We start from the raw sequence: 26,702 nt of genomic DNA, 5'->3' as shown, positions 1-26,702 counted from the left end.
TGTCCCAGGGGTGCTGTGGATTTTCACACTTTCCAGCTGGGAGGTTAAAAAAAATATTATCCCTGATGAGAGGTCTGGTCATTTCTGTGTCATAAATCTCGTTTCAGCAAATTGGTGCCGTGAGGAGAGTGCTGTTACCAGTGCCCTCCCCGTTCTGCTGGCAGCATCGCTGCACCTCCTGCTGTCTCTCACTGTTTGCATTTGTAATCACTACTTCTTTTTTTCTCCCTCCATTACCCTCTCAGAGAGTATCCCTATGGAGACCCTGAGCTGCCATAATGACTATAACTCACAGGTGACCTGCACATGGATGGAGCATTCGGAGGCTCACGCCCTCCTTGGTGTAACTCTTTACCAAAGGGATAATATCCTAATGTAAGTACCTGGAATGTGCTGAATTCACGTCCAAAAGGAAATTGGCCACAACTTGAAATCTTGGGTTCAGCAGTGAAGTTTACAGAAAATGTGGTCAGCTCTTTCTGTCATTGGGTTAAAAGCTAAGTTGTGCCTCCTTCTGAGGTCTCTTCTAGGAAATGAGGAACGACCCTGGAGAAGAGCAGGCTCTGGTGAGACCTCAGAGCAGCATTCTGATAAATGAAGGAGATCTACAGGAAGGCTGTGGAGGGGTTGTTAAGGAGGGCTTGTAGAGAGAGGACAAGGGGCAATGGTTTGAAACTAGAGCAGGGCAGATTTAGGTTGAACATTAGGAGGAAGTTCTTCAGAATGAGGGTGGTGAAATACTGGACCAAAGTTGCCCAAAGATGTTGTGGAGGCCCCATCTCTGGAGACATTCAAGGTCAAACTTTATGGGGCTCTGAGCAACCTGACCTAGTTCAAGCTGTCCCTGCTCACTGCGGGAGGGTTGGACAAGATGACCTTTGAGGTCCCTTCCTGCCTGATGCATTCTATGAATCTATGAGTCTATGACTAAAGTATGCTAGTGAGGGTTTTTAATTGCCTTTACAATTATTTTCCTATAATTCTGCTCTGAGATCATAGAGAGAAAATAAGATGGGACACAGAGAGGAAATAGGATGGGGCATAGAGAGGAAATAAGATGGGGCACAGAGAGGAAATAAGATAGGACATAGACAAGAAATGAGATGGGGCACAGAGAGGAAATAGGATGGGGCATAGAGAGGAAATAAGATGGGGCACAGAGAAGAAATAAGATGGGGCATAGAGAGGAAATAAGATGGGGCACAGAGAGGAAATAAGATAGGGCATAGAGAGGAAATAGGATGGGGCATAGAGACGAAATAAGATGGGGCATAAAGTCTGCTGTTAATGGGATGGAGAAGATTGTGGCAGAACCAGTGTGAGCCTGGGTGCTGTTTATAAGCCTAAAAGGGAGGAGATGCCCCCCCTGTTATTTTGCCCATTTAGGAGCATCACTGAGAGTATGGTTTTGTTCACTTCTGAGGAACATGCACAGACCCTGCAGTTGTGAGATAGGGGAGACTGGTGAGTTCAGCTGTGCTATCACTTCTCCTGCCACAGATACTGGTCTGTTCATGGAGGTATCACTCTTTTAACATCTCTTTCCTTATGAAAAGGGAGCTGAAGCAGTTGTGAGGATAAGAAAGGACAGAGAGGGAAAGCAGTAAAGGGACAGAAGAAGATGGAAAAGCTGAGAAAATGAATTAGAATGTAGAGATACATGAAAGAAAGAGAAGGACTTCTGATTTTATGGTAAAGAGAAGAGAATTAATAGGCCTGAAGGAAGCTGATATCAGTGAAAGGTCCTTGGACAGGACCTTGAAACCAGTACTTCTGAGGAAAGATTACATAACATTACAGGGACTTTTGGAGGATTCTCTGGAACAGTGCTACACGATGCAGAGTGTGGATCACATGGGAAACACGACTGAAGTGAACTAATCAGACAAAAAAGTACTAAGTGTGGACACTCACACAGGTGAATTCAAAGTGGCCTGTGATTAAACAAGGGCAGCTTGTAGATGGAGAATAGCTGATCAAAACCCAAACCATAAGGTAATGCTAGTGAGCACACAGAAACATCCTCAGGACTTCACGACCCCTAGAATCATAGAACTATCAGGGCTGGAAGGGACCACAAGGCTCATCTAGCTCCAACCCCCCTGTCATGGGCAAGGACACCTCACACCAGATCAGGCTGCTCAGAGCCTCATTCAGCCCGGCCTTAAACACCTCCAGGGATGGGGCTTCCACCACCTCCCTGGGCAACCTGTTCCAGTGTCTCACCACCCTCATGGTGAAGAACTTCTTCCTAAGATCCAATCTGATTCTACCAACTTGTAGTTTCATTCCCCTGGTCTCTGTTGTTTAAGGGAACAGTCAGGTATGGTAAGTTGCATCCATACTTCTGGAATATACCTGGTTTCACTGAACCAGAGAATCACAGAACATTAGGGGTTGGAAGGGACCTCAAAAGATCATCCAGTCCAACTCCACTGCCAGGGCAGGATCACCTAGAGCAGGACACACAGGAACATGTCCAGGAGAATTCTGAATGTCTCCAGGGGAGGAGACTCCACAACCTCTCTGGGCAGCCTGTTCCAGTGCTTTGTCACCTTCACAGTGAAAAAGGTTTTCTTTATGCTCACATGGAACCCTCTGTGCTCCAGTTTGCACCCACTGCCCCTTGTCCTATCATTTGGCATGTCTGAGCAGAGCCTGGCTCTGTCTTCCTGACACTGCCCTTCACGTATTTATAGACATTAATGAGTTCTCCTCCTCTCCAAGCTAAAGAGCCCCAGCTCTCAGCCTTTCCTCAAAGGAGATGTTCCACTCTCTTAATCATCTTTGTGGCTCTGTGCTGGGCTCTTTCTGAGGCTGGGCTCTTTCTGAGAGGCCCAGAAGTGGACCCAGTATTCCAGACATGGCCTCACCAGAGCAGAGCAGAGGGTGAGCAGAGGCTCTCTCTCTCTTTTGCTAATACCCAACTTTTGAAAATAGCAATAGTGCTGAATAATGCTTGCTGACATGTAGTTGGCTAGGAGACTCCATCCTATCCTGGAAGACATTATTTGGCCTTAAATATGCACAACTTAATATTTCTCTTCTGAAGTGGAACAGTATAATACACTGGGCATGAAGCCATAAGCACAAACAAAACTCCAGAGGGTACAAAAAGAAGCAAGGCATCTTCCCAGCAGCTCAGGCTACTGGAAGCACACAAAGCTTATTCTCTCCTGTCTGGTTTAAAATATTGTTTCTAATTTTCATGATGCTCCTTGGCCAGGAGAAAGGCTAACTGAAAGGGTGATTAACAAGTCTGTATACTTTTTAATGAATGTGTAAGGTCCCTTGGCAGAACTGAATGACTAAAGGCACAGAAGTACATTTTGCTGGAGACTTTTTTCTTTTAAGTGTCTTTTTGGGGCTGCTGAATGAGTGTCTTTAAGAAGCTAAGGATCACCAGAAAGGTTGCTGCCTTTCCCTCGAAGTAAAAGGTGCATTTTCCATGATGTCATTTTTCATCGTGCTATTTCTCACATAAAAATAGATGAGATTGCATCCAGTTAGGCTAAAAGCTAACTACAATAGATCTGTACCAAAAATGATAACAATCTGCTGCACTGCTTTGACATGGTAAAGCATTTGCACAAATCCTTGTTTGTCATATTAGCTGATGCAAAACAGGACTAAAATGCTAGAGTGAGAAGAGGACATAAACGCCTGAGGAAACGGTAACAAAATGAGTGTGGTAGAACACTGGAACAGGCTGCCCAGGGAGGTGGTGGAGTCAGTTGATTCTATGATTTAAGGTCAGGCTTGATGGGGCTCTGAGCAACCTGATCTGGTTGGGGATGTCCCTGCTTACTGCGGGAAGGTTGGACCAGGCGACCTCTAGAGGTGCCTTGCAAGCTGCTGCCTTCTCTGATTCTAATGGGTTGGAACTGGTTACAGACCCTTAATGTTGCAGATCTTTACAGATCAGTTTCTGTACGCACAGGGAGAATGACGAGATGCTTTGCAAACGCCAGAGAGAAAATGACTTACAGGAGGCTCCAGAATCCTTTGTGCACTGGGTCTGCCATGCCAGCACAATCTACCTTGGCATAGGCACAGAGTATATTTACAGCTTCAAACCAAACCAGACGCTTCAAGCAGAACTAAATGTCAACCTTTTCCAAAATGGTAAGGATTAAAGTCCAGAGTCTTATTTTCCAAGGAGTACTGCTGATCTCTGGGAATGTATTTGCCATTCTGTGAGGAAGTGATTTCCATTTCTGTTGTGAAAACTGCCTAAGAGTTCCACACTGAGAGGATGGAGCGGGGAGGGGAGAAAGCAAGTTTCTGGGAGCAGCTGGACATGAAAGGGGGACACAAGCAGGAGCTACTTGGTGTGGCAGTGATAAGATACTCTGAAAACAGGGACGCTTACCTGGGCATTTTCTTCTCATTTTCATGTCCCTGTGCTTGCTGTGTCATCTCATGGGATGTAACTTCACCTTTCAGTTCAGACCCTCCCACCTCAAAACCTCTCAGTCAGCTCGATGAGATCGGGAGACTTCTTGCTGACATGGGAAGCATCTGAGGGAAGCCAAGGGCTGGGCAATGCACTCGACTATGAAGTCACTTACAAGCGGGAGTGGGAGCCCTGGGAGGTAAGAGCAGAGGAGCTGAGCTGTCCTGGTTTGGGCCACACTCTTTTGGGTGGTCGAGAGCCTGTGGTCCAAGCTGTGCAAGTGAAAGGCCATTCCAATCTTGGGCACTCTGAGGAGATGCAACAAATGTTGTTTCAGGTTGGGTGGAAAGGGCTCTCTTTCTTTCTGCAAGTGACTTGCAGGTGAAACACCATTTGTCCTGAACTGAATGCAAAGAGCTGTTCTTCACTGAAAAACAAAAAGCACTGTGCCAATTGTTTCCTTGCTCACAGAATCACAGAATGGTGGGGGCTGGAAGGGGCCTCTGGAGGTCTAGTCCTGTCGGGGTCTGGAGGCTGGCGAGAGGCGAGATCGGGGTACTGGTGACTCGACTCAGCAGCTTCTATGCATCAGTACAGCTTTGTTAGGGTAGTGAAGCCTCTTATATAGTGCTCAGAGGAGGTGTGTGGAGTCAGCCTGGGGCTGGCACAAGTGGGCAGTACAGATTGGCCCAGAGCCACGTGCAAGGTGCAGATAGGTTACCCTGTGCCAAAAACAGCCTGTGGTTCCCACCCCAGGGGGCTGGCAGGCTCAGTCCCCTGTGGCTGTGTCCACCCCAGGGGCCAGCAGGTCCAGCCCCCTGCAGGTGTCCGTGGGTTGCTCACTTGTCCACAGCCTAGCTTCCTGAGCCAGCAATGCTCAAGGACATCTCCCTCATGTTTACAGCTCATGTCCCTCTGCGGAAGAATTTCTCCCACATAGTCCAACCACCCATCTTAGTTCACCTAGATAAGGCTGTACAGGAACATGTCCAGGTGGGTTTTGAAAGCCTCTGGAGGAGGAGACTCTCTGGGCAGCCTGCTCCAGTGCTCCACCACCCTCGAAGTAAAGATTTTCCTTATGACTAGGTGGAATTTCCTGTGTTTTAATTTGTGCCTGTTGCCCCTTGTCCTGTCACTGACCACCACTGGGAACAGTCCAGCCCTGCCCTCTTGACACCCACCCTTTAGCTAGTTCTAAGCACGGACAGGGGCTGTGCACGCTTCTGTTCTGTGCTTGCCAGCCTGCTCCTTAGCGCTTCAGGGAAGTGCCTTTGCCAGACTCCCACAAGACTCTGTGCTGAGCAGTGGTGTGAACTTGTGCTGACGACAGAAGGGGCTCTGCCAGCTGCAGGAGCTGCCTCCTCTGCTCTTGCACAACGTGCCCCATCCTTGCTGTGCTGCACTGCAGCATGTGCATGGACTGTGCCTGGGATGGTGGCAGGTGCAGCCTGTCAGTCGCCTCCCCTCACTCTTTATGTGTCCTCCCCCTGCCCCTCTTCTCCATTCCCCAACTCCCCAATTTTCCTCCCTCTCCTCTCTCCCAACAACAGAAAGCCTTCTCACTCTTGCTCTCCAACACCACACGCTGCCTTCTGGGCCAGGAGGGCCTCGTCCCAGGGAGCAGCTACGTTGCTCGTGTGAGAGCCAGACCAGGGCAGGCCAGCAGCTTCTCCGGGCAGTTCAGCGAGTGGAGCACAGAGGCATCATGGCAGACCCCTGAAGGTAGTGTTGGACAAGCCAGGGCTGTGCAGGGGTGCAAGTGCTGGCCAAGAAGCCACAGCTTTTCTGTCACTGTGCTTTCTCTGATCTTCTCTGAAGGTAGCCTTCAGCCCAGGAACCTTCGCTGCCTCTTCAATGGTGCAGATCATCTAACGTGCAGCTGGGAAGTGAAGAAGGCAGTCACCACTTCTGTCCTCTTTGCCCTGTTCTTCAGGGCCACTCCAGAATCAGTGTATGTGCTCTGCTCATGGCAGTATGCCTGTCCCTCTCCCGTGGAGTTTCTGCTCTGTCCCAGTTTCCCTGATCTGAGCTCAACCTCTTCATTCTGCCCTCAGAGAAGAGGAGTGCTCACCTGTGCACGAGAAGGCTTTGCACCAGGTGCCATATGTGATCCAGAGCTGTGAGATCCCTGTTAGTGACCCCAGCAGTCAGAGCCAGTACCATGTGTCTGTCCGAGTCAAGACAGAGGAGAAAAGGATGGAAGCCTACAAGAACAGTGAGTTGCTGTGTTATTTCTTGCTCCTCCTGGTTGCTGGTTCTTGGACAGATGCTTGGCTGGGCAAATGGGGCTGAGGACAGTGTTGGAGAGAAGTGGGTGGGAAGAGGAAGAGACTGGAACAGATAAAGGAAGGAACTTCATGCTGTGTCAGGTCAGAGGTCTGGGTAGGTGGTTTGTAGATGTGGGGTACTCAGTGGCACTTGTTACTTTGAGGAAGGTGGCACTACAGTGATATGCAGAAACTCAGATTGTCACCCAGATCTCCTCAGTGAGTGAATGTCACCCTACAACATTCTCTGTAACCATGGGTGTCCCAGGTGGCAGGGAGCTGCGGTGAGAGATGTTTGTGGCACTATGTCACTATGTGATTTCTCAAGGAACCACCCAAGCACTTGTGGGTTTCTCGGTGGCCTCTGGTGCACTGGATGAGGCAGAAGTCCTCTGCTGCGTGAGGTGTGCCAGGTGGATCATCTCTGCCTGTGTGTTTCCAGAAGCACTGGTGCTACTTTTCACAGACTGAAGCTGGAAGAGCTCCTGCAGTGGGTGAAAATACCAGAGCTGAAAGCCTCTGCAGATGTGGTGGAGTAGCACAGGTGTTTCATATATAGCTTTACCGCTGTTCTGTACACAGAGAGTGCTGTCAATATTATTTGATGCGGACTTTCTGTTATTTATGGGACTACTGGTTTATTGTATTTGACTAGAAAATGAAGATGAGGAGAATTAAGGACTGTTAAAAAGCAGAGGCTTCTTTCACTGCATGAAAGAACATTGGGCTTGGTCTCTGGAAATTACTCACAGTGGTGAAAGGGAGTTCTGGACTAGTACTCTGAGACTTTGCTTGTGTTCCAGTTAAGGTGCTGCCACCTGCAAATGTGTCAGTAACTGTGATGGAGAACCAAGAGTATGAACTGCGATGGATAAAACATGCTCTGAGATATGACTTCATAAAACAGAGATATCAAGTTGAGTACTGGAAAGACAGTCAATATGAAAAGGTAACTCCCAGAAAGTGCAGGAGTCTTGGATTTGTCTTTGCTGAGCAAAGGAATGGTATTTCCTCTCACCTCCACCGTTTGCACTTCTTTTTTCTCCCCAGACTGTCCAGAGGTTAAACATCAGCAATGATGAGCCTCCCTTCATCTTCACCCTGCAGATGCTGGCATCATCTACAGAGTACAGGGGGAAAATGCGTGCAAGGGTGAATATGCCTCTGGATTATGAGGGGCCTTGGAGTGAATGGAGTGAGGAGTTCACCTGGAGGACTGAGAATGGTACATTTCATGCAGGCTACTGCTGTAAGGTCTTGTAGCCTCGTAAGTGGCTGAACTGCCTCTAGAGAAATACATTGTCTCAGGTGGGGCTGAAGTTAGGTCCAGCTGTGAGCTACCTAGCATTATTTAACAAGGTAGCTGTCCTGTCTGTACAGCTGCCCTTTTGATACAGGAGCAATGCTAACCAAGAAGGTGAGCAGGAATGGTCTTTTAAACTTCTTTCCTACTTCCCTTCACAAGGTGAGTACAACCAACCATAAAGTTTTCCACGTGGAGAATCAAACAAAGGTCCTACACAAAACATCATCTTCATTTCCTGATTTCAACCAGCCATAAAGTTTTCTGTGTAGAGAGTAAAACAGATGCCCTACACAAGATATCATCTTTGCTTCCCAGTTTCAGTGGTTCATCCTGCTATCAGTGGCTGAAGATTCCCTAAACAGTGAGAAGTCAAATAGAAGCTATCAGTCTTTTACATTTGGAGAGTGGCATAGTAGAGTCTGTTGGAGATAAAACCTTTCCTCGGTTCGCTGCATGTGCACACAGGGGCAGGATGTCTGCTAGCATGTGGTTTTGTACTCAAAGCAGTCTGACCTCACACCATTTGTCCTGAGGAAGTCTGTAGAGGTAAAACAGCAGGCAAATGCTGATGAGTGCACTCAGGAAGAAATCAGCATGGTGTTGATTATCCATTTTGTCCATTAGCAGAGGAAGCTCTTCATTAGATCTCTCTGAGACCCCATGTCTTCAGGGCAGGATAGAGTAAGACATAAGATGTCTGAAGACATTCTTTTGTTCCTGGAGGAGTAAGGTAGCTCACCATGTTTGTGTTAGTGTCTGCTGCTCACTCTGCTGGCAGTAAAGAAAAAGAATCAGTAAGGGAAACAATGAACTCCTCTGGTCTTTAAGCTGCTGAGGCCACATTTGGTGTGTCCCACTTTGGAAAGCATCCATTCCCACAGTCTGAAAGCCTCATGATCCTGTCCCTTCACATGCCACCAACATTTCCCTCACCTGCTTACACAAAGAGTGAAAAACCTGTTAGGGGAAGCAGCCACCCAGCAGGTGGAAACTTCTTCTACTTTTCTCTTTTTCAGTTCTGCCACCAGTGCTTCTCCCGGTGATGCTCCCAGCTCTCATCATCGCTTTGCTCGTAGCTGTTTATTGCAGCTCCAAGTATTTACTCAGGTAGGCTTGCATTGTGACTAGGACATTTAGTGGCATGTTTGTCATATGAGTGGCATAAAGGCTAAGGCACTTCTTGTCCCCCGTAAGAGAGAGGTCTATGTGGAGATGAGCCTCGGTATGCAATGGGCAGCCTTGTGCATGTATGGGAGGGCAGGAGCTGCATGCCAGGGCCTTGGTACTGCTTTGCTGTGCAGAGTAGCACAGTGTATGTGGTGAGGTCTTTTCTGGTTGTAGCCATGATGAGAAGCATATCTTGAGAACTCTGTGGTGTTGTTGCAGGAAGAAGAAAATGTGGGAGGAAAAGATTCCAAACCCCAGCAAGAGTAACCTGATCCAGAGCTACCTGGGGGTAAGAGGGAGCTGCATATTATTTCTCTCTCTTGTTCATGACTTCAAATAATCTTAAGAACTCTTCTTGTCTCCTAGTTGACAATGAACTGTTACCATGTTTTCTTTAGACCTTCTCCTGCTATTAACATACATTTAAAAAGCCCTTCTTGATGTCTGATACAACACGAGCCAGTTTCAACTGTAACTGAGCTTTGGCCTTTTGTGTCTTCTCCTTGCATATATAAACCACAGCTCTGTAACCTTCCTAAAAAGCCTCATCTTGCTTCTGGAGATGATACATTTTTTTTTTTTCCTTGTTGAGCTCTGCAAGGATTTCTCTGTTGAGCCAAGCTGGTTGTTTGTCTCTCTTGCTAACTTATGACACACTGAACTTGCCTTCTCTTGTGCTTTTGAGAGGTGACTCTTTAAAACTGACCTGCGCTCAGGGACTCCCAGGCTCTCAAAAGCTGGAGACACTAAGTAGCTCCCTGAATAGCTTCAGGTTTACTCTCTTGAAATCCAGGATAGCAACTCTGCTGTCACTTTTCCTCAGGACTCTGAAAACTTTAAACTCAGTCATTTTGTGATCACTGTAGCCAAGACGGCAGGTACCAGGAACTCTCTCACATTTCCTTCTCTCTTTGCAAAGAAGCAAGTCTAGGAGGGCATCTTTCCTGATTGGTTCTCTGAGTACTTGTAGTCAGTTCTGTGGCAAGGCAATATGGATTTGAAGCAACCATCTCCTGGAGAAGAGAATATAACTTTCTATTCATATTAGTGAAGTTGTGTCCATACTGCCAGAGGCTACAGGCTCTCCTGGATGTTTCCCTTGTCCAGGAGGAATGCACAGTTCTTGATTCTGCTGCCAACCACCTTTTGTCACGTGTGTTTTTTTTCATTTTCAGAAAGTACATTTAGCAAACTGGTCATCAAGCAGTCAGTTGGATTTCAACAAACACAACCTTTCAGAGAAGATGGAACAGGCCAGCTTCCTTCAAGTGGTGGGCAGGTAAGTGAACAGCACATTAAAGGGGCAACATAGGTTACAGTCTCAAAGATCTCCCTAAGTCACAGCAAGATATGGTCAAATATTCTGTCACTAAAAAGGCTGCACAAGTGGCTTTTGAGAAAGAGATTACATTTCCCCCTATCTGGGTTAGCCTTCTTCTCCAAGAAAGAGTTTTTCTAATCCTGTGTGTAGCTTTGTGTGTTTCCTGCTAAGCTTGAGTTATGTTTAATGTTTACCACAAAAAGTATCTCTCACAAGCAACTTTTACCTTTCCTACATTCAGGCAGATGAAGACTCTGGGAGAGTGCCCTGAAGGGCAGGCTAAACAAACAGATGCTTCCCACGCTGCACTGGACCTACAGAACTCATACCACACTTTGAACGAGCCAGAGCATGCCCCACTTGTTTGCTCAAGTCAAACCGCTAGTCATACAATTCCTGCTGCAGGGAAGCACGCTGCTGATGCATGTGTTGCTTCCCAAACAGCAATCCCCTGCTTTGCTTTCAATGGCCCATACTTGTATAGCCCAGTGTTGGCCTGCCAGCCTGAGGTGCACCAGCCTCTGGACATGGACTCAGCAGAAGTTGGTGAGAAAGCTGTTTCCGTTCAGTATGTGACCCTCCCAAAGCAAGACCTTCCCCAGTCTCCACAGAAGCCAGAACAGCCAGATCCACATCCTCCACAATGCTTCCTGCCTCCAGAGCAGAAGAAAATGATGCAGCACCAAGACACTGAGGAAGAAGCCTCACCAGCCCCACCAGCCAGTGGGAAAGGCATAGACATGAGAACAGAAGAGCAGAAGTCTCCAAAGACTCTAAGCTGTGTAACAGCCTCTCAGCAAAGCCCTTTGGAGTACATCACCACGGAGAGCTTGTTACTGCCAGCAGCCAGTGGCTCAGCCCATCCACCACTCGTCACTGCAGGGAAGTTACCTTGTGACTCAGAGGAGCCCCAGGCTCCCAGGGAGCACTCTTCCCATGAGCTTTCTCCTGGGAAAACTGGTGTCATGGTCCCAGCTTCAGGTCAAGCACCAACCTCTTCTGAATTGCATCTGCATACGTTTGGAGAGTATCTTACTGTCCCTTCGGGTCTCCATGGACATTCAGATCCCACAAAGACTGATTTGCCTGTCTTGCTGAAGGGAAAGGATCTTCCTAGAAAGCACCCTTTGCCAGAGGGTGACTTGGTGGTCTTAAACCCTCACAGCACTGAGCCAGTTTTCCTTTGCCAGGTTGGTGACTATTGCTTCCACAGCTTAAAATCTGGTGTGAAGGTGGATATTAGTCAGGAAGACTACCAAGTCAAGAAACCTTCTGAAGCCAAGACAACACCTGGGCAGACTGTGTCTGATGATGAATCCATTGCTGGCAAGGACAAGGATGCATCAAAAATGCAAGCCATTCAGCTTTTCAAAAACCTGAAATCTGATGACTATTTCTCCTGGCAGCAGTCTTTGAGGATCTCAGAAATCTGTTAAAGGGGCAAATATGAACAAACACCGAAGCTACAGGTAACTGAAAGAGGTTGCAACTCCCTGATCAAAATGAACCCTCAACACTAGGAGTCCTCAAGCCTCAGACAAATAAATGGCAGTTGCCTTTTCCAGCTTCCAGTCCAATGTGTTGAGAGACTTGAAGTAGTTCAAAATACTTCTCAATGGCCTTAACAGATCTGGCATGAAAGACAACCCAGACATTGCCTTGTGGTGCTTTTCAACCTTTTTGTCTTATCTGCAACGAAGAACTTAGCCTCCTCATGATCCTGTGACAGATCACAGTCAGCTTGCAACAATACCTTCAAGGCCCAGCTTGACAGGGTGCCAGCCCATCTCATTTAAACGATATTCTTACCCTGAAAGGTTGGACCAGATGATTCTTCAGGTGCCTTCCAACCTGGTATTCTTTGAGTCTATGAATCTATGAATATCAGATTGCCTGAGGCAAACTCATGGCAAGAAATACAGACTGAAGTGCATGAAATACTATCAGAAGAAGACAAGCTTGGAAACTGTGGGAGAAAAATGTATATTCTTAAGAGCAGTTTTATTGAACTGCTGTTTACACAGTGTGTGTGTGTAAAATACACAGAAAGAGGTACCAAGGGGCTTTTATATCTCTGCTTTTCCACAAATGGCATAAAATAGGTATTGTCCAAGGTGAAAACACCCAGACAGTAATAGAAAGGTAAATACAAAATAAGAAAAGATTCCTGGAGTCCAGGAAACCTTCTTTAAGGCTCAGAGTATCACAGTGTAGCCTAAGGATAAGAAGGAAACATGGCTGGAATGCACAAGTAGGCTCTAGGGGAAGAGCTCACAGAATCACAGAATGTTAGGGGCTGGAAGTGACCTTGAAAGATCATCTAGTCCAAGCCCCCTGCCAGAGCAGAAGCAGCTTTCCTCCCCCCCCCCCCCCCCCCCACCCCGTTCAGTTTTAGGGCTTTTTTAATCCTACTTCTCCCCCATCTTCCTCCTTTCCTCTCCATCTCCTCTTTCCCCCTTCTTCCTCTTTTCCTCTCCATCTGCTTCATTGTCTCCCATCTTCCTCTTTTCATCTCCATCCTTTTCCTCTCCATCTCCCTTCTTTCAGCACCACCTCCCCTTTCCCACTATATTTGCCTACACTGCATTTCCCCCTTATTTCCCCCAAACCCAGACTACCTGGGCTCTGCTAGTCTCCTCCCACCCCAGGTGTGTCCACTTTGCCCTGCCTGCCCACTCCCCTTTATAATCAGCCCCAGGAAAGGCAGAAGCCCTCAGCTTGCCCAACTGGGCAGAGGGATCCTCCTCCTGGCATCACCGGTGAGTGCCCATGGTGTGCACTGGGTGAATGGTGGAGGGGATCAAAAGGCCGGGGGGCCTGGTGGCCCCCCGGTTTGCTAGGCTAGAGAATTGATGCTCATTCTAACGTCGCTAGAGAATTGATTGTCATTCTCACATCACTTATGGGTGCTGGCTGGGCTCCTCTGTGTTTAGTTGCTTCTTCCTGCTCACTTATGCTCACAGAATCACAGAACATAGAGGTTGGAAGGTTGGTCTGGTGAGGAGTGGCTGAGGGAACTGGGGTTGTTTAGCTCAGAGGAGGCTGAGAGGATACCTTATTGCCCCCTACAACTCCCTGAAGGGAGGCTGGAATGAGGTGGGAGTTCATCTCTTCCCCCAACTATCAGGTGGTAGAAGAGGAAATGGTCTGAAACTGCTGGGGGAGGTTTAGGTTGCATATTAAGTAAAATTTCATTGCTGCAAGAAAGAGTGGTCAGGCGTTGGCACAAGTAGTAGAGTCACCACCCCTGGAGGCGTACAAGAAATGTGTGGACATGGCCCCTTGGGATGTGGTTTAATGGCTTCAATCTTAGAGCTTTTCTCCAACTGAAACAACTCTATAGTTTTATGATACATGTGCTTCATTTTGAGCTCTCTCCACCTTCAAAACCAGGTATAATTTTTCTTAAGTTTGTCAATCAAGCACCTTTTATAAATGCACTTAAAAGTTTCTTAGTAACCTGTGCAAAGTAACTCAGTATTCAAGTGCATGGTTCACTTTTCTGCATTCCCCAAAGACAAAACACAGGAACAGGATAACACTGCATCAAGGAAAATTAAACCACATTAATGGATGGATAATTGATTCTACCATTACTGAAAGAAAACTCCGGGACTTGTAGCAATAGAACAAGAGGACACAGCCTCAAGTTGTGCCTGGGGAGGTCCGGGCTGGATGTTAGGAGGAAGTTGTTGGCAGAGAGAGTGATTGGCATTGGAATGGGCTGCCCAGGGAGGTGGTGGAGTCGCCATCCCTGGAGGTGTTCAAGAAAAGCCTGGATGAGGCACTTAGTCCAGCTGTCTGGATAGGGCTGGGTACTAGGTTGGACTGGGAGGTCTCTTCCAAACCGGTTGATTCTATGACTTGTAACATGCAGTGAAGGGAGCGAGGTAGGCAACTGAGAGTGACAGGCAAGAGGTGTTGCAAAGGTGCACAGGCTGATAGCTGCTGGAGTTTTTCAATTTCTAAGTGTTAAAATACTCCATGTTTTCCTCTTGAACTCATTGGCTGTTTATAGATGGTGTAATTAATCTTCACTATGTGATTTAGTCTTAGCTGGCTGTTTTTTTTTTCTGAGCAATAAGCTGTGTTGAGAGAGGAGTAATTTCTTTCCCATTTCTGCTGTAAAGAAAGCGGTGCAAGATAAGAGCATTTGTCCAGAGCTGCCACTGTGTGATCAGAAAAAGGCTTTGGTTTTAAACCTGATGGCAGGCTTGCATAAAAAACAAACCAACTAACCCCAAACAAACCACCACATATCTTCTTTCAAATAAAAATTTTGTGCTGATAAAGTCTGTACTAATAAATTCTGTACTAATATTATTTCTTCCTAGAAGTCACTTATGCATTATGAGCTTTGTGGTTGCAATAACATCAATACTGGCTCATTTGGTGAGACCTCAGAAAATTGTGTGGGTTCAGCTGTGTCACCTGTGAAGTAGGATGTTTTCTCCTGTCTTTGCTCTATTATTTGACAGAGGTAATGAGAAGGAGTTTTGTGTTTGTGCCAGCTGATTCCTGCTGCTGGTTTAATGGCACAGTGCTGATTCAGAAATTAACAGTGACAAGTAGTGGGCTGGTTTTATTTTCCCCAGGATTTTAATCCTTAACAAGTGCCATTTTAAACCTGAAAGGTCTGCACATTTGGTTTGGTGTTCTTGACAGCAAAAGGCAGGTAGCTGCAGCCTCTGATAGAGAATATTACTGAACACTTTAAGGGATTTTTAATGGAGTCTTTTCCTAATCAACAGGGGTTTCTTGTTGGTCTATTCTTTAGCTTTTTATGAGTAGTGCAAACAATCTCTTTCAGGCTGTGTGGCTGTGCTCTAGGCACGTACTAAAAGGAGACATTCAAATTTATATGCAGATTTGATATCTGGATTCACATCTTAGATATGTGTAATCCTGCTGGGCCTTGAGTTGCTGTGATTTTAATAACCAGGAATAGTGAGTGGGAGAAATTTTACTTAGCTCAGTGGCTTTTGGGTGAAGCTCATTTACAGAGCAATCACTGCTCCAAGAGCTATCTGTCCCTCCTTATCCTTCTGCACTACCCTGGACATTTGTCCTGCTAGGGCATAAACCCTTCCAGACAGGTTTAACCCTTGCTCTCCTCCTTCTGTTGTGCTGGGGTCTGGGAGTGAGTAGATGAGCAAAGCCTTAAGGGCTAAGGGGCTTAGCACCACGTCTCAGGTGTCTTGTGCTGCCCTCACCATGGCTCCGTAGCCAAAGGAGGCACAAAGCTTTGAATTCACTGGCCAGAACAATGGTGCTAGGGGCTGTTGGCCAGTTTGATTTTCAAATCAAGTATATAAGGGGTTGTGATGGTTTGGGTGTTCCTCCCCCCCCCACTTTAGAAATACTCGGACTAGACTCAGCCAGCTCTGGGAATATAAGTGAAGCTGTTTATTTACAGCTAGCACAACATACAAGCAGATACTTACAGTATGTACAGTTAGACAGAAATATACAAGGTAAAAGGTAATACAGAAGCACAACTCCCCTCCCAGAAACCTGAGTCACCAGGAGGGGCTCTCAACCACCCCTGCACCTTCCCCAGGCTAACCAATCCCAGCTCCCTCAGCCTCTCCTCATAGGGCTGTGCTCAAGGCCTCTCCCCAGCCTCGTCGCCCTTCTCTGGACACGCTCAAGCATCTCAATGTCCCTCCTAAACTGGGGGGCCCAGAACTGAACACAGTACTCAAGGTGTGGTCTAACCAGTGCAGAGTACAGGGGCAGAATAACCTCCCTGCTCCTGCTGACCCTGAGGTTCTTTGGATTTTCGGTCGACAAGAAGCAATTGCACAGACTTAAACAGTTTAAACAATCCGAACTTAGAAAACAGTAACAAGAGAAGAGGGAAAATTCTAACCGATGCCTGTGGAGCCTTGGCACTCACTGCAGCAGGTGTACTCATGACACCTGGAGAAGAGGAGGCTCAGGGGTGACCTTATTGCTGTCTACAACTACCTGAAGAGGAGGTTGTAGCCAGGAGGAGGTTGCTCTCTTCTCTCAGGTGGCCAGTGCCAGAACAAGAGGACACAGCCTCAAGCTACACCAGGGGAAATTTAGCCTTGAGCTCTGTGGTAAAGGGTTGGACTGGATGACCTATGAGGTCTCTTCCAACCTTGGTGATACTGTGAATTTTCCTGATTTAAAAAAATATTAACAATAAAAATGAATATTCATACCAAAATGAATAGTCATAATTCGTACAGATGATTAATTTCTGCTACAACATTTACAGAGGCTACTGTTGGAGAGAGGGTTAACAGAATGTTTGCTATAACCCCACGGAGCAGACATTATCATCTGAAGACCACTGTAGGAACTGGGAACTGGCAGATTTAACAAGCCATTGCCAGGCTAGGGAAACTGAACAACGGTTTTCTTTTGCGGCTTTAATGATTGCTTTAGGTCAGAATAAGCTTCTGCTCTGGGGACCTGTTGCTACTTGGAATTTATGGAGACGTGTGGGACATGGGCATCATTTTTCTCATAGGGGGTATAGTGTGGTAGGATTTAGAATGAGAGTGCTGTTGATAAGACACTGATGTTCTTAGTTGTTGCTAAGTAGTGTTTATACGAAGTCAACAACTCTTCAGCTCCTCCTGCTCTGCCAATGAGAAGGCTGAAGGGACACAAGAAGTTGGAAGGAGAAACAGCCAGGACAACTCACCCAAAGCACTGTTTCATACCCTACAATATCATGCCTAGCACATAAACTGGGACAGAGGCTGGCTGAGGGCAGCTGCTCAGCCATTGACTGAGCAGTGGTTGGTGAATGTTGAGCCACTGCATCATGTGTCACTTGTTTTCTATATTCTAATTAATTTTAACACTGTTGCAATTTTTGTTATAACTATTCTCTTCCTTTTCTGCCCTACTAAACTCTTTTTATCTCAATTCATTAATTTTGATTTGTTTTGTGGGTTTTTTGTTTGTCATTATCATGTCCTGAGTGGGGGGAAGTGAGCGAGTAGCTGTGCATTGCTTAGGTGCCAGGCTCTCTGTTCGGCTTCCTAGTAAGTAGTTCCAGCCCCTCAGCCTGTATATCTAAGTGATGAGTCACCAATGTTTCCTAGCCAGTCAAAAAAGGAGAGGTAGGCATCTCAATTAATACTGCAAATCAGATTTTACAACTCTCTATTTACACTGAGTGTACAGCTATGAAATCATTGCAACCCTTTCCTTGCTGTATGCTCAAGCATCAAAGGCTCTGCCTGGGTTTTAACAGCAGGCGTTTTTCTCTTCATTGCTCTGAAGTAATCAGTTTGTAATTCCCTTATCATAATCTTCCTCAGCCAGAAAGACATTACCTGAATTTGCATAAGATTAGGGTAGTAAATATATTGTGACCTCAATAGTTCCAATTAAGAGCTATACTGAACTAGTCTGTTGTTCTGTTTTTGCTAGCCTGGGGGTTGCCTTTTATTGTAAGGAAGGAAAATGAGGCTGAATGGTTTGCTAGAAAAGGAAGCCTGCAGTGGAAAGCCCTCCAAGACCTCAAGGAACAATAGCAGGAAAAATTCTGAGAATCCTGCATCTCTACAGGGTAGAGGAAAACAAACCAAACCCATCCTGCCATTCCTTGTGTAGTTTCTTGTTCATTCAGTCAAATGCACTTGTACACACAATCTAATTCCCATACAAGCCCAGTTAATGATCCTCTGCCTCTTTTCCTCATGCCCTACATGCTCCCTTCCCCTCCTTGCATTTCCATGTAAATAAACCAGAGAATCATAGAATATTAGAGGCTGGAAGGGACCTGAAAAATCATCCAGTTCAAACCCCCTGCCAGAGCTGGATCACCTATACCAGATCACACTGAAATGCATCCAGGCAGGTCCTGAGTATCTCCGGAGAGGGAGACTCCACAGCCCTCCTGGGCAGCCTGTTCCAGTGTTCTGTCACTCTCCCAGTGAAAAAAATTCTTCTTCATGTTTCCATGGAACTTTCTGCCACCCACTGCCCCTTGTCCTGTCATGGGGCATCTCCAAACTGAGCCTGGCTCCATCCTCCTGGCACTCAACCCTTACATATTTATAAACACAAACGAGGTCACCTCTCGGTCTCCTCCTCTCCAAACTGAAGAGTCTCAGCTCCCTCAATCTCTCCTCGTAATAGAGATGTGCCACTCGTGGAACCCACATGTGATGTTCTGTGCTCAGGCAATAAGCAGCACAATGACTCCATGCCCATTTTGGCCCTTTAAGTCCTTCCAAGCAGCTGCCAGGATGTTGGTCCCTCAGCATCTCTAGTCATCTCTAGCTCACCTCCTGTTGATCAGGTGATGGACAGCAGAGAACTAACAACACATTGGTGTCCTGGTAGGGCATAAATCCTGCTAGGCTGGTTTAACCCTTGCTGTCCTCCTCCTGTTCTGCCAGGGTCCTGGAGTGAGTCAGGTGAGCAAACAATAAGGGTTTGACCCCAGCAAAGCCTTGAGGGCTAAGGGGCTTAGCACCACATGTCAGGTGTCTGGTGCTGGCCTCAATGTGCCTGTGTGGTCAAAGGAGGCACAAAGCGTTGAATTCATTGGCCAGAACAATGGTGCTAGGGATTATTGGCCAGTTTGATTTTGAAAATGAAGTATTTAAAGGGGGATGATTTAGAAAACCCTGACTTCTGCATCAGCCTGTCTGCATGGAGCCTTCCTGCCTCTCCTTATTTGCATCTCGTTAAAGGTGACCATGTGTATGCAGCTCACACCTGCCAGCTCAGCAGCATCTCCTTCTCTCTGCCTGAAACATTTTATGTGCTACCCTGGGATCATTATCGTGAGTTTGAAAGCATCTTTGCTACAGGAGACTTGCTCAGGGATCAAAAGCTCATGAGTACATCTGCTGGAGTGAAAGTCAAGACCTCCATAAGCATAGTTAGAATTAATCCTGGTTTTATCACAGTATCATCAGGGTTGGAAGAGACCTCACAGATCATCAAGTCCAACCCTTTACCACAGAGCTCAAGGCTAGACCATGGCACCAAGTGCCACGTCCAATCCTGCCTTGAACAGCTCCAGGGACAGTGACTCCACCACCTCCCCGGGCAGCCCATTCCAGTGTCCAACGACTCTCTCAGTGAAGAACTTTCTCCTCACCTCGCATTCCTATTTTCAAAGTTCTGATTGTTTAAACTGTTTAGTTCTGTGCAACTGCTTCCTGTCAATGGAAAATCCAAAGAATACCAGGGAATTTCCCTGATTTTAAAAATATTAATAATAAAAATTATATTCAGAAACTAATTATTGTAATTCATAATGATTATTAATTTCCAGTGCAATTGGTCCTTCTGGCATGGAATGAAATTCTGCAGCCATCGAAACTGTAGTGCAGCACAGTTGTTGCCACAATACTGTATTTGACACCAGGCTTCCAGTGTGAGGTTTTTCGTTTGTTTTTGGTTTAACCAGGTTGGAAGGGACCTCCAAGTTCATCCAGTCCAACCCAGCCCTGTTCAATCAACTAGACCATGGCACTAAGTGCCTCATCCACTCTTTGCTTGAGCACCTCCAGGGACAGTGACTCCACCACCTCCCTTGGTAGTCCATTCCAATGGCAAATCACTCTCTCTGTGTGAATTTCTTCCTAATATCCAGCCTGTACCTCCCATTGCACAACTTGAGACTCTGCCCCCATGTTCTGTTGCTGGTTGCCTGGGAGGTGAAACAGACCCCCCACCTGGCTACAGTCTCCCTTCAGGTAGTTGTAGACAGCAATGAAGTCACCCCTGAGCATCCTCCAGGCTGAACACCCCCAGCTCCCTCAGCCTCTCCTCACAGGGCTGTGCTCCAGGACCCTCACCAGCTTTGTCATCTTTCTCTGGACATGTTCCTGTATCTCAACACCTGTCTTGAATTGAGAGGCCCAGAACTGGACACAGTACTCAAGGTGTGTCCTGACCAGTGTTGAGTACAGGGGAAGAATAACCTCCCTTGTCCTACTGGCCACACTGTTCCTGATCCAGGGCAGGATGCCATTGGCTCTCCTGGCCACTTGTTCTACCAAGTATCTTCTTTTCACCAAACTTCCATAATGCCTATCACAGTTTGCTGTTTTTAAAGGCATTTGACAGTGATTCTGCCACTGAAACCTTATTTTAAAAAGGCAGTTATTTGTATAGAAGTATTTGGGAATTTGTTTACCAAGTTTCCTATGCTCTGCCTACCTGTTTGTTGGTTCTGTTTTTACTTGCCTTCTATTCTATCCATTTTTCTAAGCTATAGGCTTTCTGTGACTTAAGGCCACACAGATATATCAATCTTAACAATTTACTTTCCACATCTGCTCTGATTTCCTTGGTTTTCATTCCTAAAATTGCCTCACAGTGTTTTTAATCTTAAATGTCAACAGCACTGATTCTGTTTGGATTAGCTGGGAACCCATTTGATATAAACTCCATCTGCCTCAAAAGTTTACCAGATACTAATAAATGTAATCTCCTTTTCCTTACACACTTTAATCAATCATCCACTGAGCCTCTGTTATCTGGCACCATGTGTAAAGCCAGGACCACTGAAGAATGCTACTGTGCAGCACATTTTTAGTCTCCTGCCTTACCCTTTGCTTTCAGGACCCCTCACCTGCTGTTTATTAGTTGGGTCTGTGCGTAAGGGCCATAACCATTGGGTTTTTCCTAGTAATTACTAAGCCAGTATCTAGATTCCTCATGGTATGTGCCATCTTTTCAACTGCTTGCACCTTATCCACTCAAATATTCATCTGTGTTCTTTCTTACTTGGTTGTGATCTCAATTTGGTTGAAAAATAAGGAGGTATCTTCCTTTTTGCTGCTCTCAAAGAGAGTCCATCCTGCTTAAGACCCTTACTGGCCTGCATGTGGTACCTGTTGAATAACTCATGGCACAATGCTGGCTGGAATTGATGTCACCTAGGACCACTTTTAGGGTGATGACCTCCTTCTGGAGGAAGGGCTGCAGTGGGGCCTCAGTGATTGCTGTGGTTGTGCTCAGAGGCCAGGCCACTGATGGTTTCCCACTAGTGGTCTGAAGGCTTAGCATTGGTGCTGTGACAAAGGGAGGTGATGATGACTTCTCCTTCTACTCTTCTAGAGAAACTGCTGGCCCTGCTGCCCAAGTTCATTTTCTTGCACCACAAATCTCAGGTACCTTCTTGTGCTGACCCACAAGCTGCTTGTTGCAGGTCCCTTCTCCAGCTGGGTATGTAGGGCTTGCTTGTGTAGGGATGCAGCCTCTTGGTCTGGTAGCTTTTAGAGGTGCAGCAGAAATAAAGAGGAGATAACTTCTTGAGATAACTTCTTGAGAGGAAGAAGGATGGCTATGAGCCAGCAATGTGCTCTGGTGGCTAGGAGCTGCAGTGCCATTCTGGGGTGGGTTAGAAGGGCTGTGGTTAGTAGGTCGAGAGAGGTTCTCCTTGCCCTCTCTACTCTGCCCTGATGAGGCCACATCTGTGTCCAGTTCTGGGCCCCCCAGCTCAAGAAGGACAGGAGCTGCTTGAGAGAGTCCATCACAGAGCCACTAAAATGCTGAACAGATTGAGCAGATGAGATCCATTGAGCACAGTCAGGGATAACTGCCTGCTATGATCTTGGTACTGCTTGTGAGTGCAAGAAAGCCTGTGGATGGCCTGTACAGATATGACAAGACCCACACATTGTCCAAAGGCTGATTTAGCTTCATCTTCAAGTCCTGATGTGAAGCTGAGGAGCTTGATTTGTGCACCCATTCAGTCAAGTTTTGTATCACTCGGGGGTTTGAAAGATTTTAATTGACTAACAAATATCCTTTTGATAAATTCTGTGCTTCCTGAAGGGATTAATTAAAGTCTTTCTGGTCAAAGACCACATCCCAGTAGTCCTGAAGAGATTACCCCTGAGTTGATGGCAATTTGCTCACTGCTTTTTATATATACCCATGAGTTGCTTTCACCAAAGCTCAGCAAGCTAAGCAAGGATTTAGACTCATCTCTCCTACCTGGTCTTTGTATCAGAAGAGTTTTCTTGAGCCTCTATCTGAAGTTGCTGCTGCAGTTTGTTGCTGCATTTCAGTTTAATGGATAAGGAATTAACATGCCAGTTAACTCCCTTTGTGAGGCCTTTAAAAAGAAAGGCACCACTTCATAGCCTGATTATATGCAGCAAGTTGCCTTCCAACTTTCCCAAGCCAAAGCTCTCCAGGCCTTTGTAGCGCAGGTAAGTCTTGGCACAGTGATTTCTGTGCAAACTGATAGGGTAACTGTTATCAGACTAGCACCATTAATTCCCTGCCACTGACTGGCCACAATCCAGCCCAAGTTGCTGTAGGAGCTTTGCTGAACAGGGATGCCTCAGTTCCATCCAAGAGAGCTTTAAGATCACATTCCCCAAGCATTGGTCTATTGCAGATGCACTCCATCGGATAGGTAGATCCTTTGTGTCTAGGGATGCCAAAACCTAATTGGAGTAAATTAAGTGAGAGGAGTAACAAAGTATTGCTTGGAATCACAGACAGTGTGAGTGTGCTTAACAAGCATGAAGAGAAGAAAGAAGCAATTACTTACAAGTGACTGAAGATTCAAGAGACATAGTACCTGGGTAGTCACTGCCAATCCACTGTGGTCTCTGAGTTTAAGCGAGAGACCTTCTCTGCCTGTTAGGAAGAAACTGAAAGGATAGGCTTACCTCTCTTGCAGCTGTGAAAGAAGAAAGGAGGAGAGTGCATATGTGCCCTTTGGGGACTGCAAAAGCAAAAAAGTCTCCATTCTTGAACTCAGGTCCATACACTGTGTGCAGCACTCATTTTTACAGCGTACTCTGAACATTATTACCGAGTAGCTTTCTTTTCTTCTTCCTGTTTTTGGGCTTACTCTGCTTTTCTTTCATTTATTTTTTCCCCCTAATGCATTCCAGCTGCCACTGTTTCATAAGAGACTGTGTGTGCTGCAGAGGATATAATCCAAGGTTGCTTGAGCTCTGGCACTTTCAATTAATAAATCTATTTCCCAGAATTGTAGTAATCTTTCCACAGAGGCTGAAGTCTAGGTTAGAGAAAGCAGCAACAAAGCAGCCTCTCACTTCTTTAGATGCCACAACTCTCCTTCCTTTTTGTTCCCCCCTTAAGATTAAAAGGAAGATCTAAATAGATCTTAAATTACAGTGGCTCCATTTGAGTGCATTTGCCTCACTTCTCCTGATGCAGAGCGATATTATCACTGAAATTAAAAGACGTAATCAGAGCGTGGCTTGAATTTTAATCCCTTAGCAGGGTGGCTTTGGTGTGAGCAGAATCCACCCTTCTAGTGCTACTGTTTAGAAGGGCACCGTTTTATGCAGGTCTTTAAGACAAAACTGATGTTTTATTTAAGGATGGTTAAACTTTATGGCAATGGTTTTTCCTCGCAGAGAACATTGTACGCAAGGAGAACGATCGTTTAAAAGACAGGGTTTGAGTGCAGATCGGGAATGAAGACAACAAGCAGTGAAGTCCAGGCACTGTTAAGAGGTCATTACACCTTATTTGTGGAATGATGAGTTGAATTCTTGGGGAATAATGTAACCAAAATGTAATGGTGAAAAGTGCTCCCTTTGCTCTTCTTCACAATTGCATGGTGTCAGAGCAGGAACCTAGATGCTGGACCTGTGCTGGAAACAGGAAGGTCAGAGAGAACAAATCAAACATGCCTCTGGTGCTAAAGACTGCAACAGCACAACTGAAAGGCTCATTTGAAGGGGTAGAGCTGTGGGAGTCCCACTGGCAGTTGCATTTGCACCAACTTTATGTGAGTGATAGATGAGAGAGCCAAATAATCACTTGCTGTGAACCACCTGCCTTGAAGACCACTCAGCATTTGGGTAAGGCGAATGTGTTGTTACTGTGGGGAAGGAATTGGCAAGGAGCCCTCTCTCCCTAAAGCAGAAGGACACAGAAGCCCTGCAAATGAGATCTTAATGTGAAGAAATAGGAGGACTGGATGGCTCAATTCGCCAGAAGAACATTTTTTGAGGAGGAGTGGCAAGAGAGGCAAGAAAATTGTTTCTTTTTGGGCAAGTTCATGACTCAATGGAACAGCAGGGTGTACTTTGTAGAAATCAGGACTGAGAATTATGCTGATCCTAGGACATTGATGCTGAATTGTGAGTGCTCAGCTAAATAAGTCATTGTTCAGCATTGCCCAGTTGGTCTTAGTACTCTCATTTCCTCCTACTGAGAGCATTAAAAGATCATTCACAGGAGACAACAGGCTTCTCTTTTAGGCTTTTTGTGTTATACCCACATCTGCTGGAATTCCATGGAGCATCAGGCCTCTACAGTGCAGGAGTAGAAACAGAGGTACAATCTGAAGTCGTTGATCATAGTTCATTGTATCAGAATGGCTGCAATTTCTGTCTGGGGATGAGGAACAGAAAGGGGGAGATGATTTTGAGGTTTTAACTATTGTTATGAAGGCCTTTTGCTTCAAGGGCTTCAAGTCCAATGAGGCTTAAAAACACCAGGCTTAATGCTTTGGACTTGAATATGTCTTGAAAAGTAATTCTGCCTAGTACAGAAAAAAACCTCCAGCCTTTCTTCACAGATTGTAGACCAGAATCTTGCTTTTCTTGCATGCTCATTTGGATTTACAAGCAAGTAGAGTAAAAACCTGAGGCTTTCTCAGTCCTAAAAGTCACAGCAAAATGCTGACAAATGGCAGTGTAAGGACAGTCCAGCCTAAGAGCAGCAGCTGCTGTTGGATGCCTCTTACCTTCCTGGCTTTCCTCTGAAGGGCCAAATTCTCTTTGTGAAATCCATGTAATATGAGCTGGACAGCACTGGGGATCTTCCCAGCAGATCTCATCACCCAGCATCTCACTGCTCTGTCAGTTTTGGGCTCCCCAGTTTAAGAGGGGCAGGGATCTGCTGGAGAAGGCCCAGTGGAAGGCTACAAGGATGACTAAAGGACTGGAGCACTGCCTGATGAGGAGAGGCTGAGGGACTGAGAGGGGATTTAAATGTTTGTGAATGTTTGAGGGCTGGGGGTCAGGAGGGAGGGGACAGGCTCTGCTCGCTTGCTCCTTGGGACAGGACAAGGAGCAGTGGATGTAAGCTGCAGCACAAGAGGTTCCACCTCAACACGAGGGGTAACTTCTTTGCTGTAAGGGTCACAGAGCACTGGAACAGGCTCCCCAGAGAGGTTGTGGAGTCTCCTTCCTTGGGGACTTTCAAGGCCTGTCTGGATGTGTTCCTCTGTGACCTGAGCTAAATTGTATGGTCCTGCTCTGGCAGGGGGTTTGGACTCAATCTCTGTGGGTCCCTTCCAACCCTTGACATCCTGTGATCCTGTTTCTTCCTTCTCCAGTAGAGTAGCAGAGCTTGTGGGCATTCTACCATTTCTCACTACCTCCTTTCTCTGCATTCATCTCTGCAGCCTTTCGCCTTTCTTAGCTACATTAATGTGCTTGGTAAGAGGGACAAGGCTTGCCTTATATTGCCTTGATAGGTCTGACTTGCAGGTGAAGAATTCAGATTTAGTCAGGGCTCCTTTCTAAAAATAGATAATCAATTTCAGGTTCAAACTTCTCAGGGCATAGAAAAGGAAAAGGATTTTGCTTGGGCACATGATGAGCTTGGATAATCAGTTTTCCTGCTCCAGAGAAATGGATGTAAGGTTTTTAAAGAAAAGGAATTTTGCTGAAGAGAGAAAATGGCAACTCTGGTAGGCTTGTTTACTAAAATCAGCAATAAACCCTGAGAGTTTCTTGGTAATGTAGCCCATTTGCCTGGGTTGCCCAGAGCTGGCTGAGTCCACTGTCCATCTGCAAGGAGATATTGCTCTTAACCTCTCTTACTGTCTACAGATCCAACAATTCCACTTCTGATACCAGGCCACTGCTCTTGGCAGCTTCAGTCCACAAAGACCTTGGTTCTGTCTGCAGTCTCACACTGTCCTCTTAGTGTTTCATACCTTCAAAGAAGAGTCAGCAACAAACAAAATCCAAAGAGAACCCTGAGGGATGTAGCATTTTGGGGTTTTTTGTTCTGTTTTGTTTTGTTTTGCTTTTTCCTTTCCTGCTCCTTTGCTCTAAGACTATCAAAGGGAACATCACAGATAATTCCTAAACCTCAAACCACTATTCTCTCTTGATGGATAAACACTTTAAATACCTTTAAACTTAAGATACAATTGTATTTCAACTCCAGTGCCCAAGAGTGAAAGCCAGTGAAGTCAATTCACTTGCTCCCTCTTTGTTGTGAGCTTGTGAGCCACTTCAAGCAGCCCTGGATTTCTCTTTTATCCATTTATAGGCAGGA

General features: G+C 46.1%; 1 protein-coding gene and 1 long non-coding RNA gene across 2 annotated transcripts; both read left to right on the top strand.

Annotated features, from left to right (window-relative positions):
- Nucleotides 1-256: 256 nt before the first annotated feature.
- Nucleotides 257-12,812, top strand: CSF2RB (colony stimulating factor 2 receptor subunit beta). Its single transcript, XM_064154852.1, has 12 exons — nucleotides 257-375; nucleotides 3,941-4,125; nucleotides 4,447-4,595; nucleotides 5,947-6,118; nucleotides 6,215-6,347; nucleotides 6,451-6,611; nucleotides 7,467-7,612; nucleotides 7,714-7,888; nucleotides 8,986-9,076; nucleotides 9,356-9,425; nucleotides 10,312-10,415; nucleotides 10,699-12,812. Exons 1-12 carry the CDS (start codon nucleotides 257-259, stop codon nucleotides 11,891-11,893), a joined length of 2,700 nt encoding a protein of 899 aa, XP_064010922.1. The 3' UTR covers nucleotides 11,894-12,812.
- A 93-nt stretch (nucleotides 12,813-12,905) lies between these two features.
- Nucleotides 12,906-24,651, top strand: LOC135181557 (uncharacterized). The gene is made up of 2 exons (XR_010304918.1): nucleotides 12,906-13,216; nucleotides 23,816-24,651. It is a non-coding gene; the product is annotated as an uncharacterized LOC135181557 (long non-coding RNA).
- Nucleotides 24,652-26,702: the final 2,051 nt, after the last annotated feature.

The sequence above is a fragment of the Pogoniulus pusillus genome, chromosome 15 (genome assembly GCF_015220805.1).
Source record: "Pogoniulus pusillus isolate bPogPus1 chromosome 15, bPogPus1.pri, whole genome shotgun sequence".
NCBI lineage: Eukaryota > Metazoa > Chordata > Aves > Piciformes > Lybiidae > Pogoniulus > Pogoniulus pusillus.
The sequence above is the reverse complement of the archived record's forward strand: the minus strand, read 5'-3'. Positions and strand labels throughout refer to the sequence as shown.

Bases quoted from the DNA above. Each gene is read 5' to 3' on its own strand.
- CSF2RB (XM_064154852.1), top strand. From the start codon at position 257: ATGGAGACCCTGAGCTGCCATAATGACTATAACTCACAGGTGACCTGC. The intron at 376-3,940 runs GTAAGTACCTGG...CTGTACGCACAG, and splicing joins CAAAGGGATAATATCCTAAT to GGAGAATGACGAGATGCTTT. The intron at 6,119-6,214 runs GTAGTGTTGGAC...TCTTCTCTGAAG, and splicing joins ATCATGGCAGACCCCTGAAG to GTAGCCTTCAGCCCAGGAAC.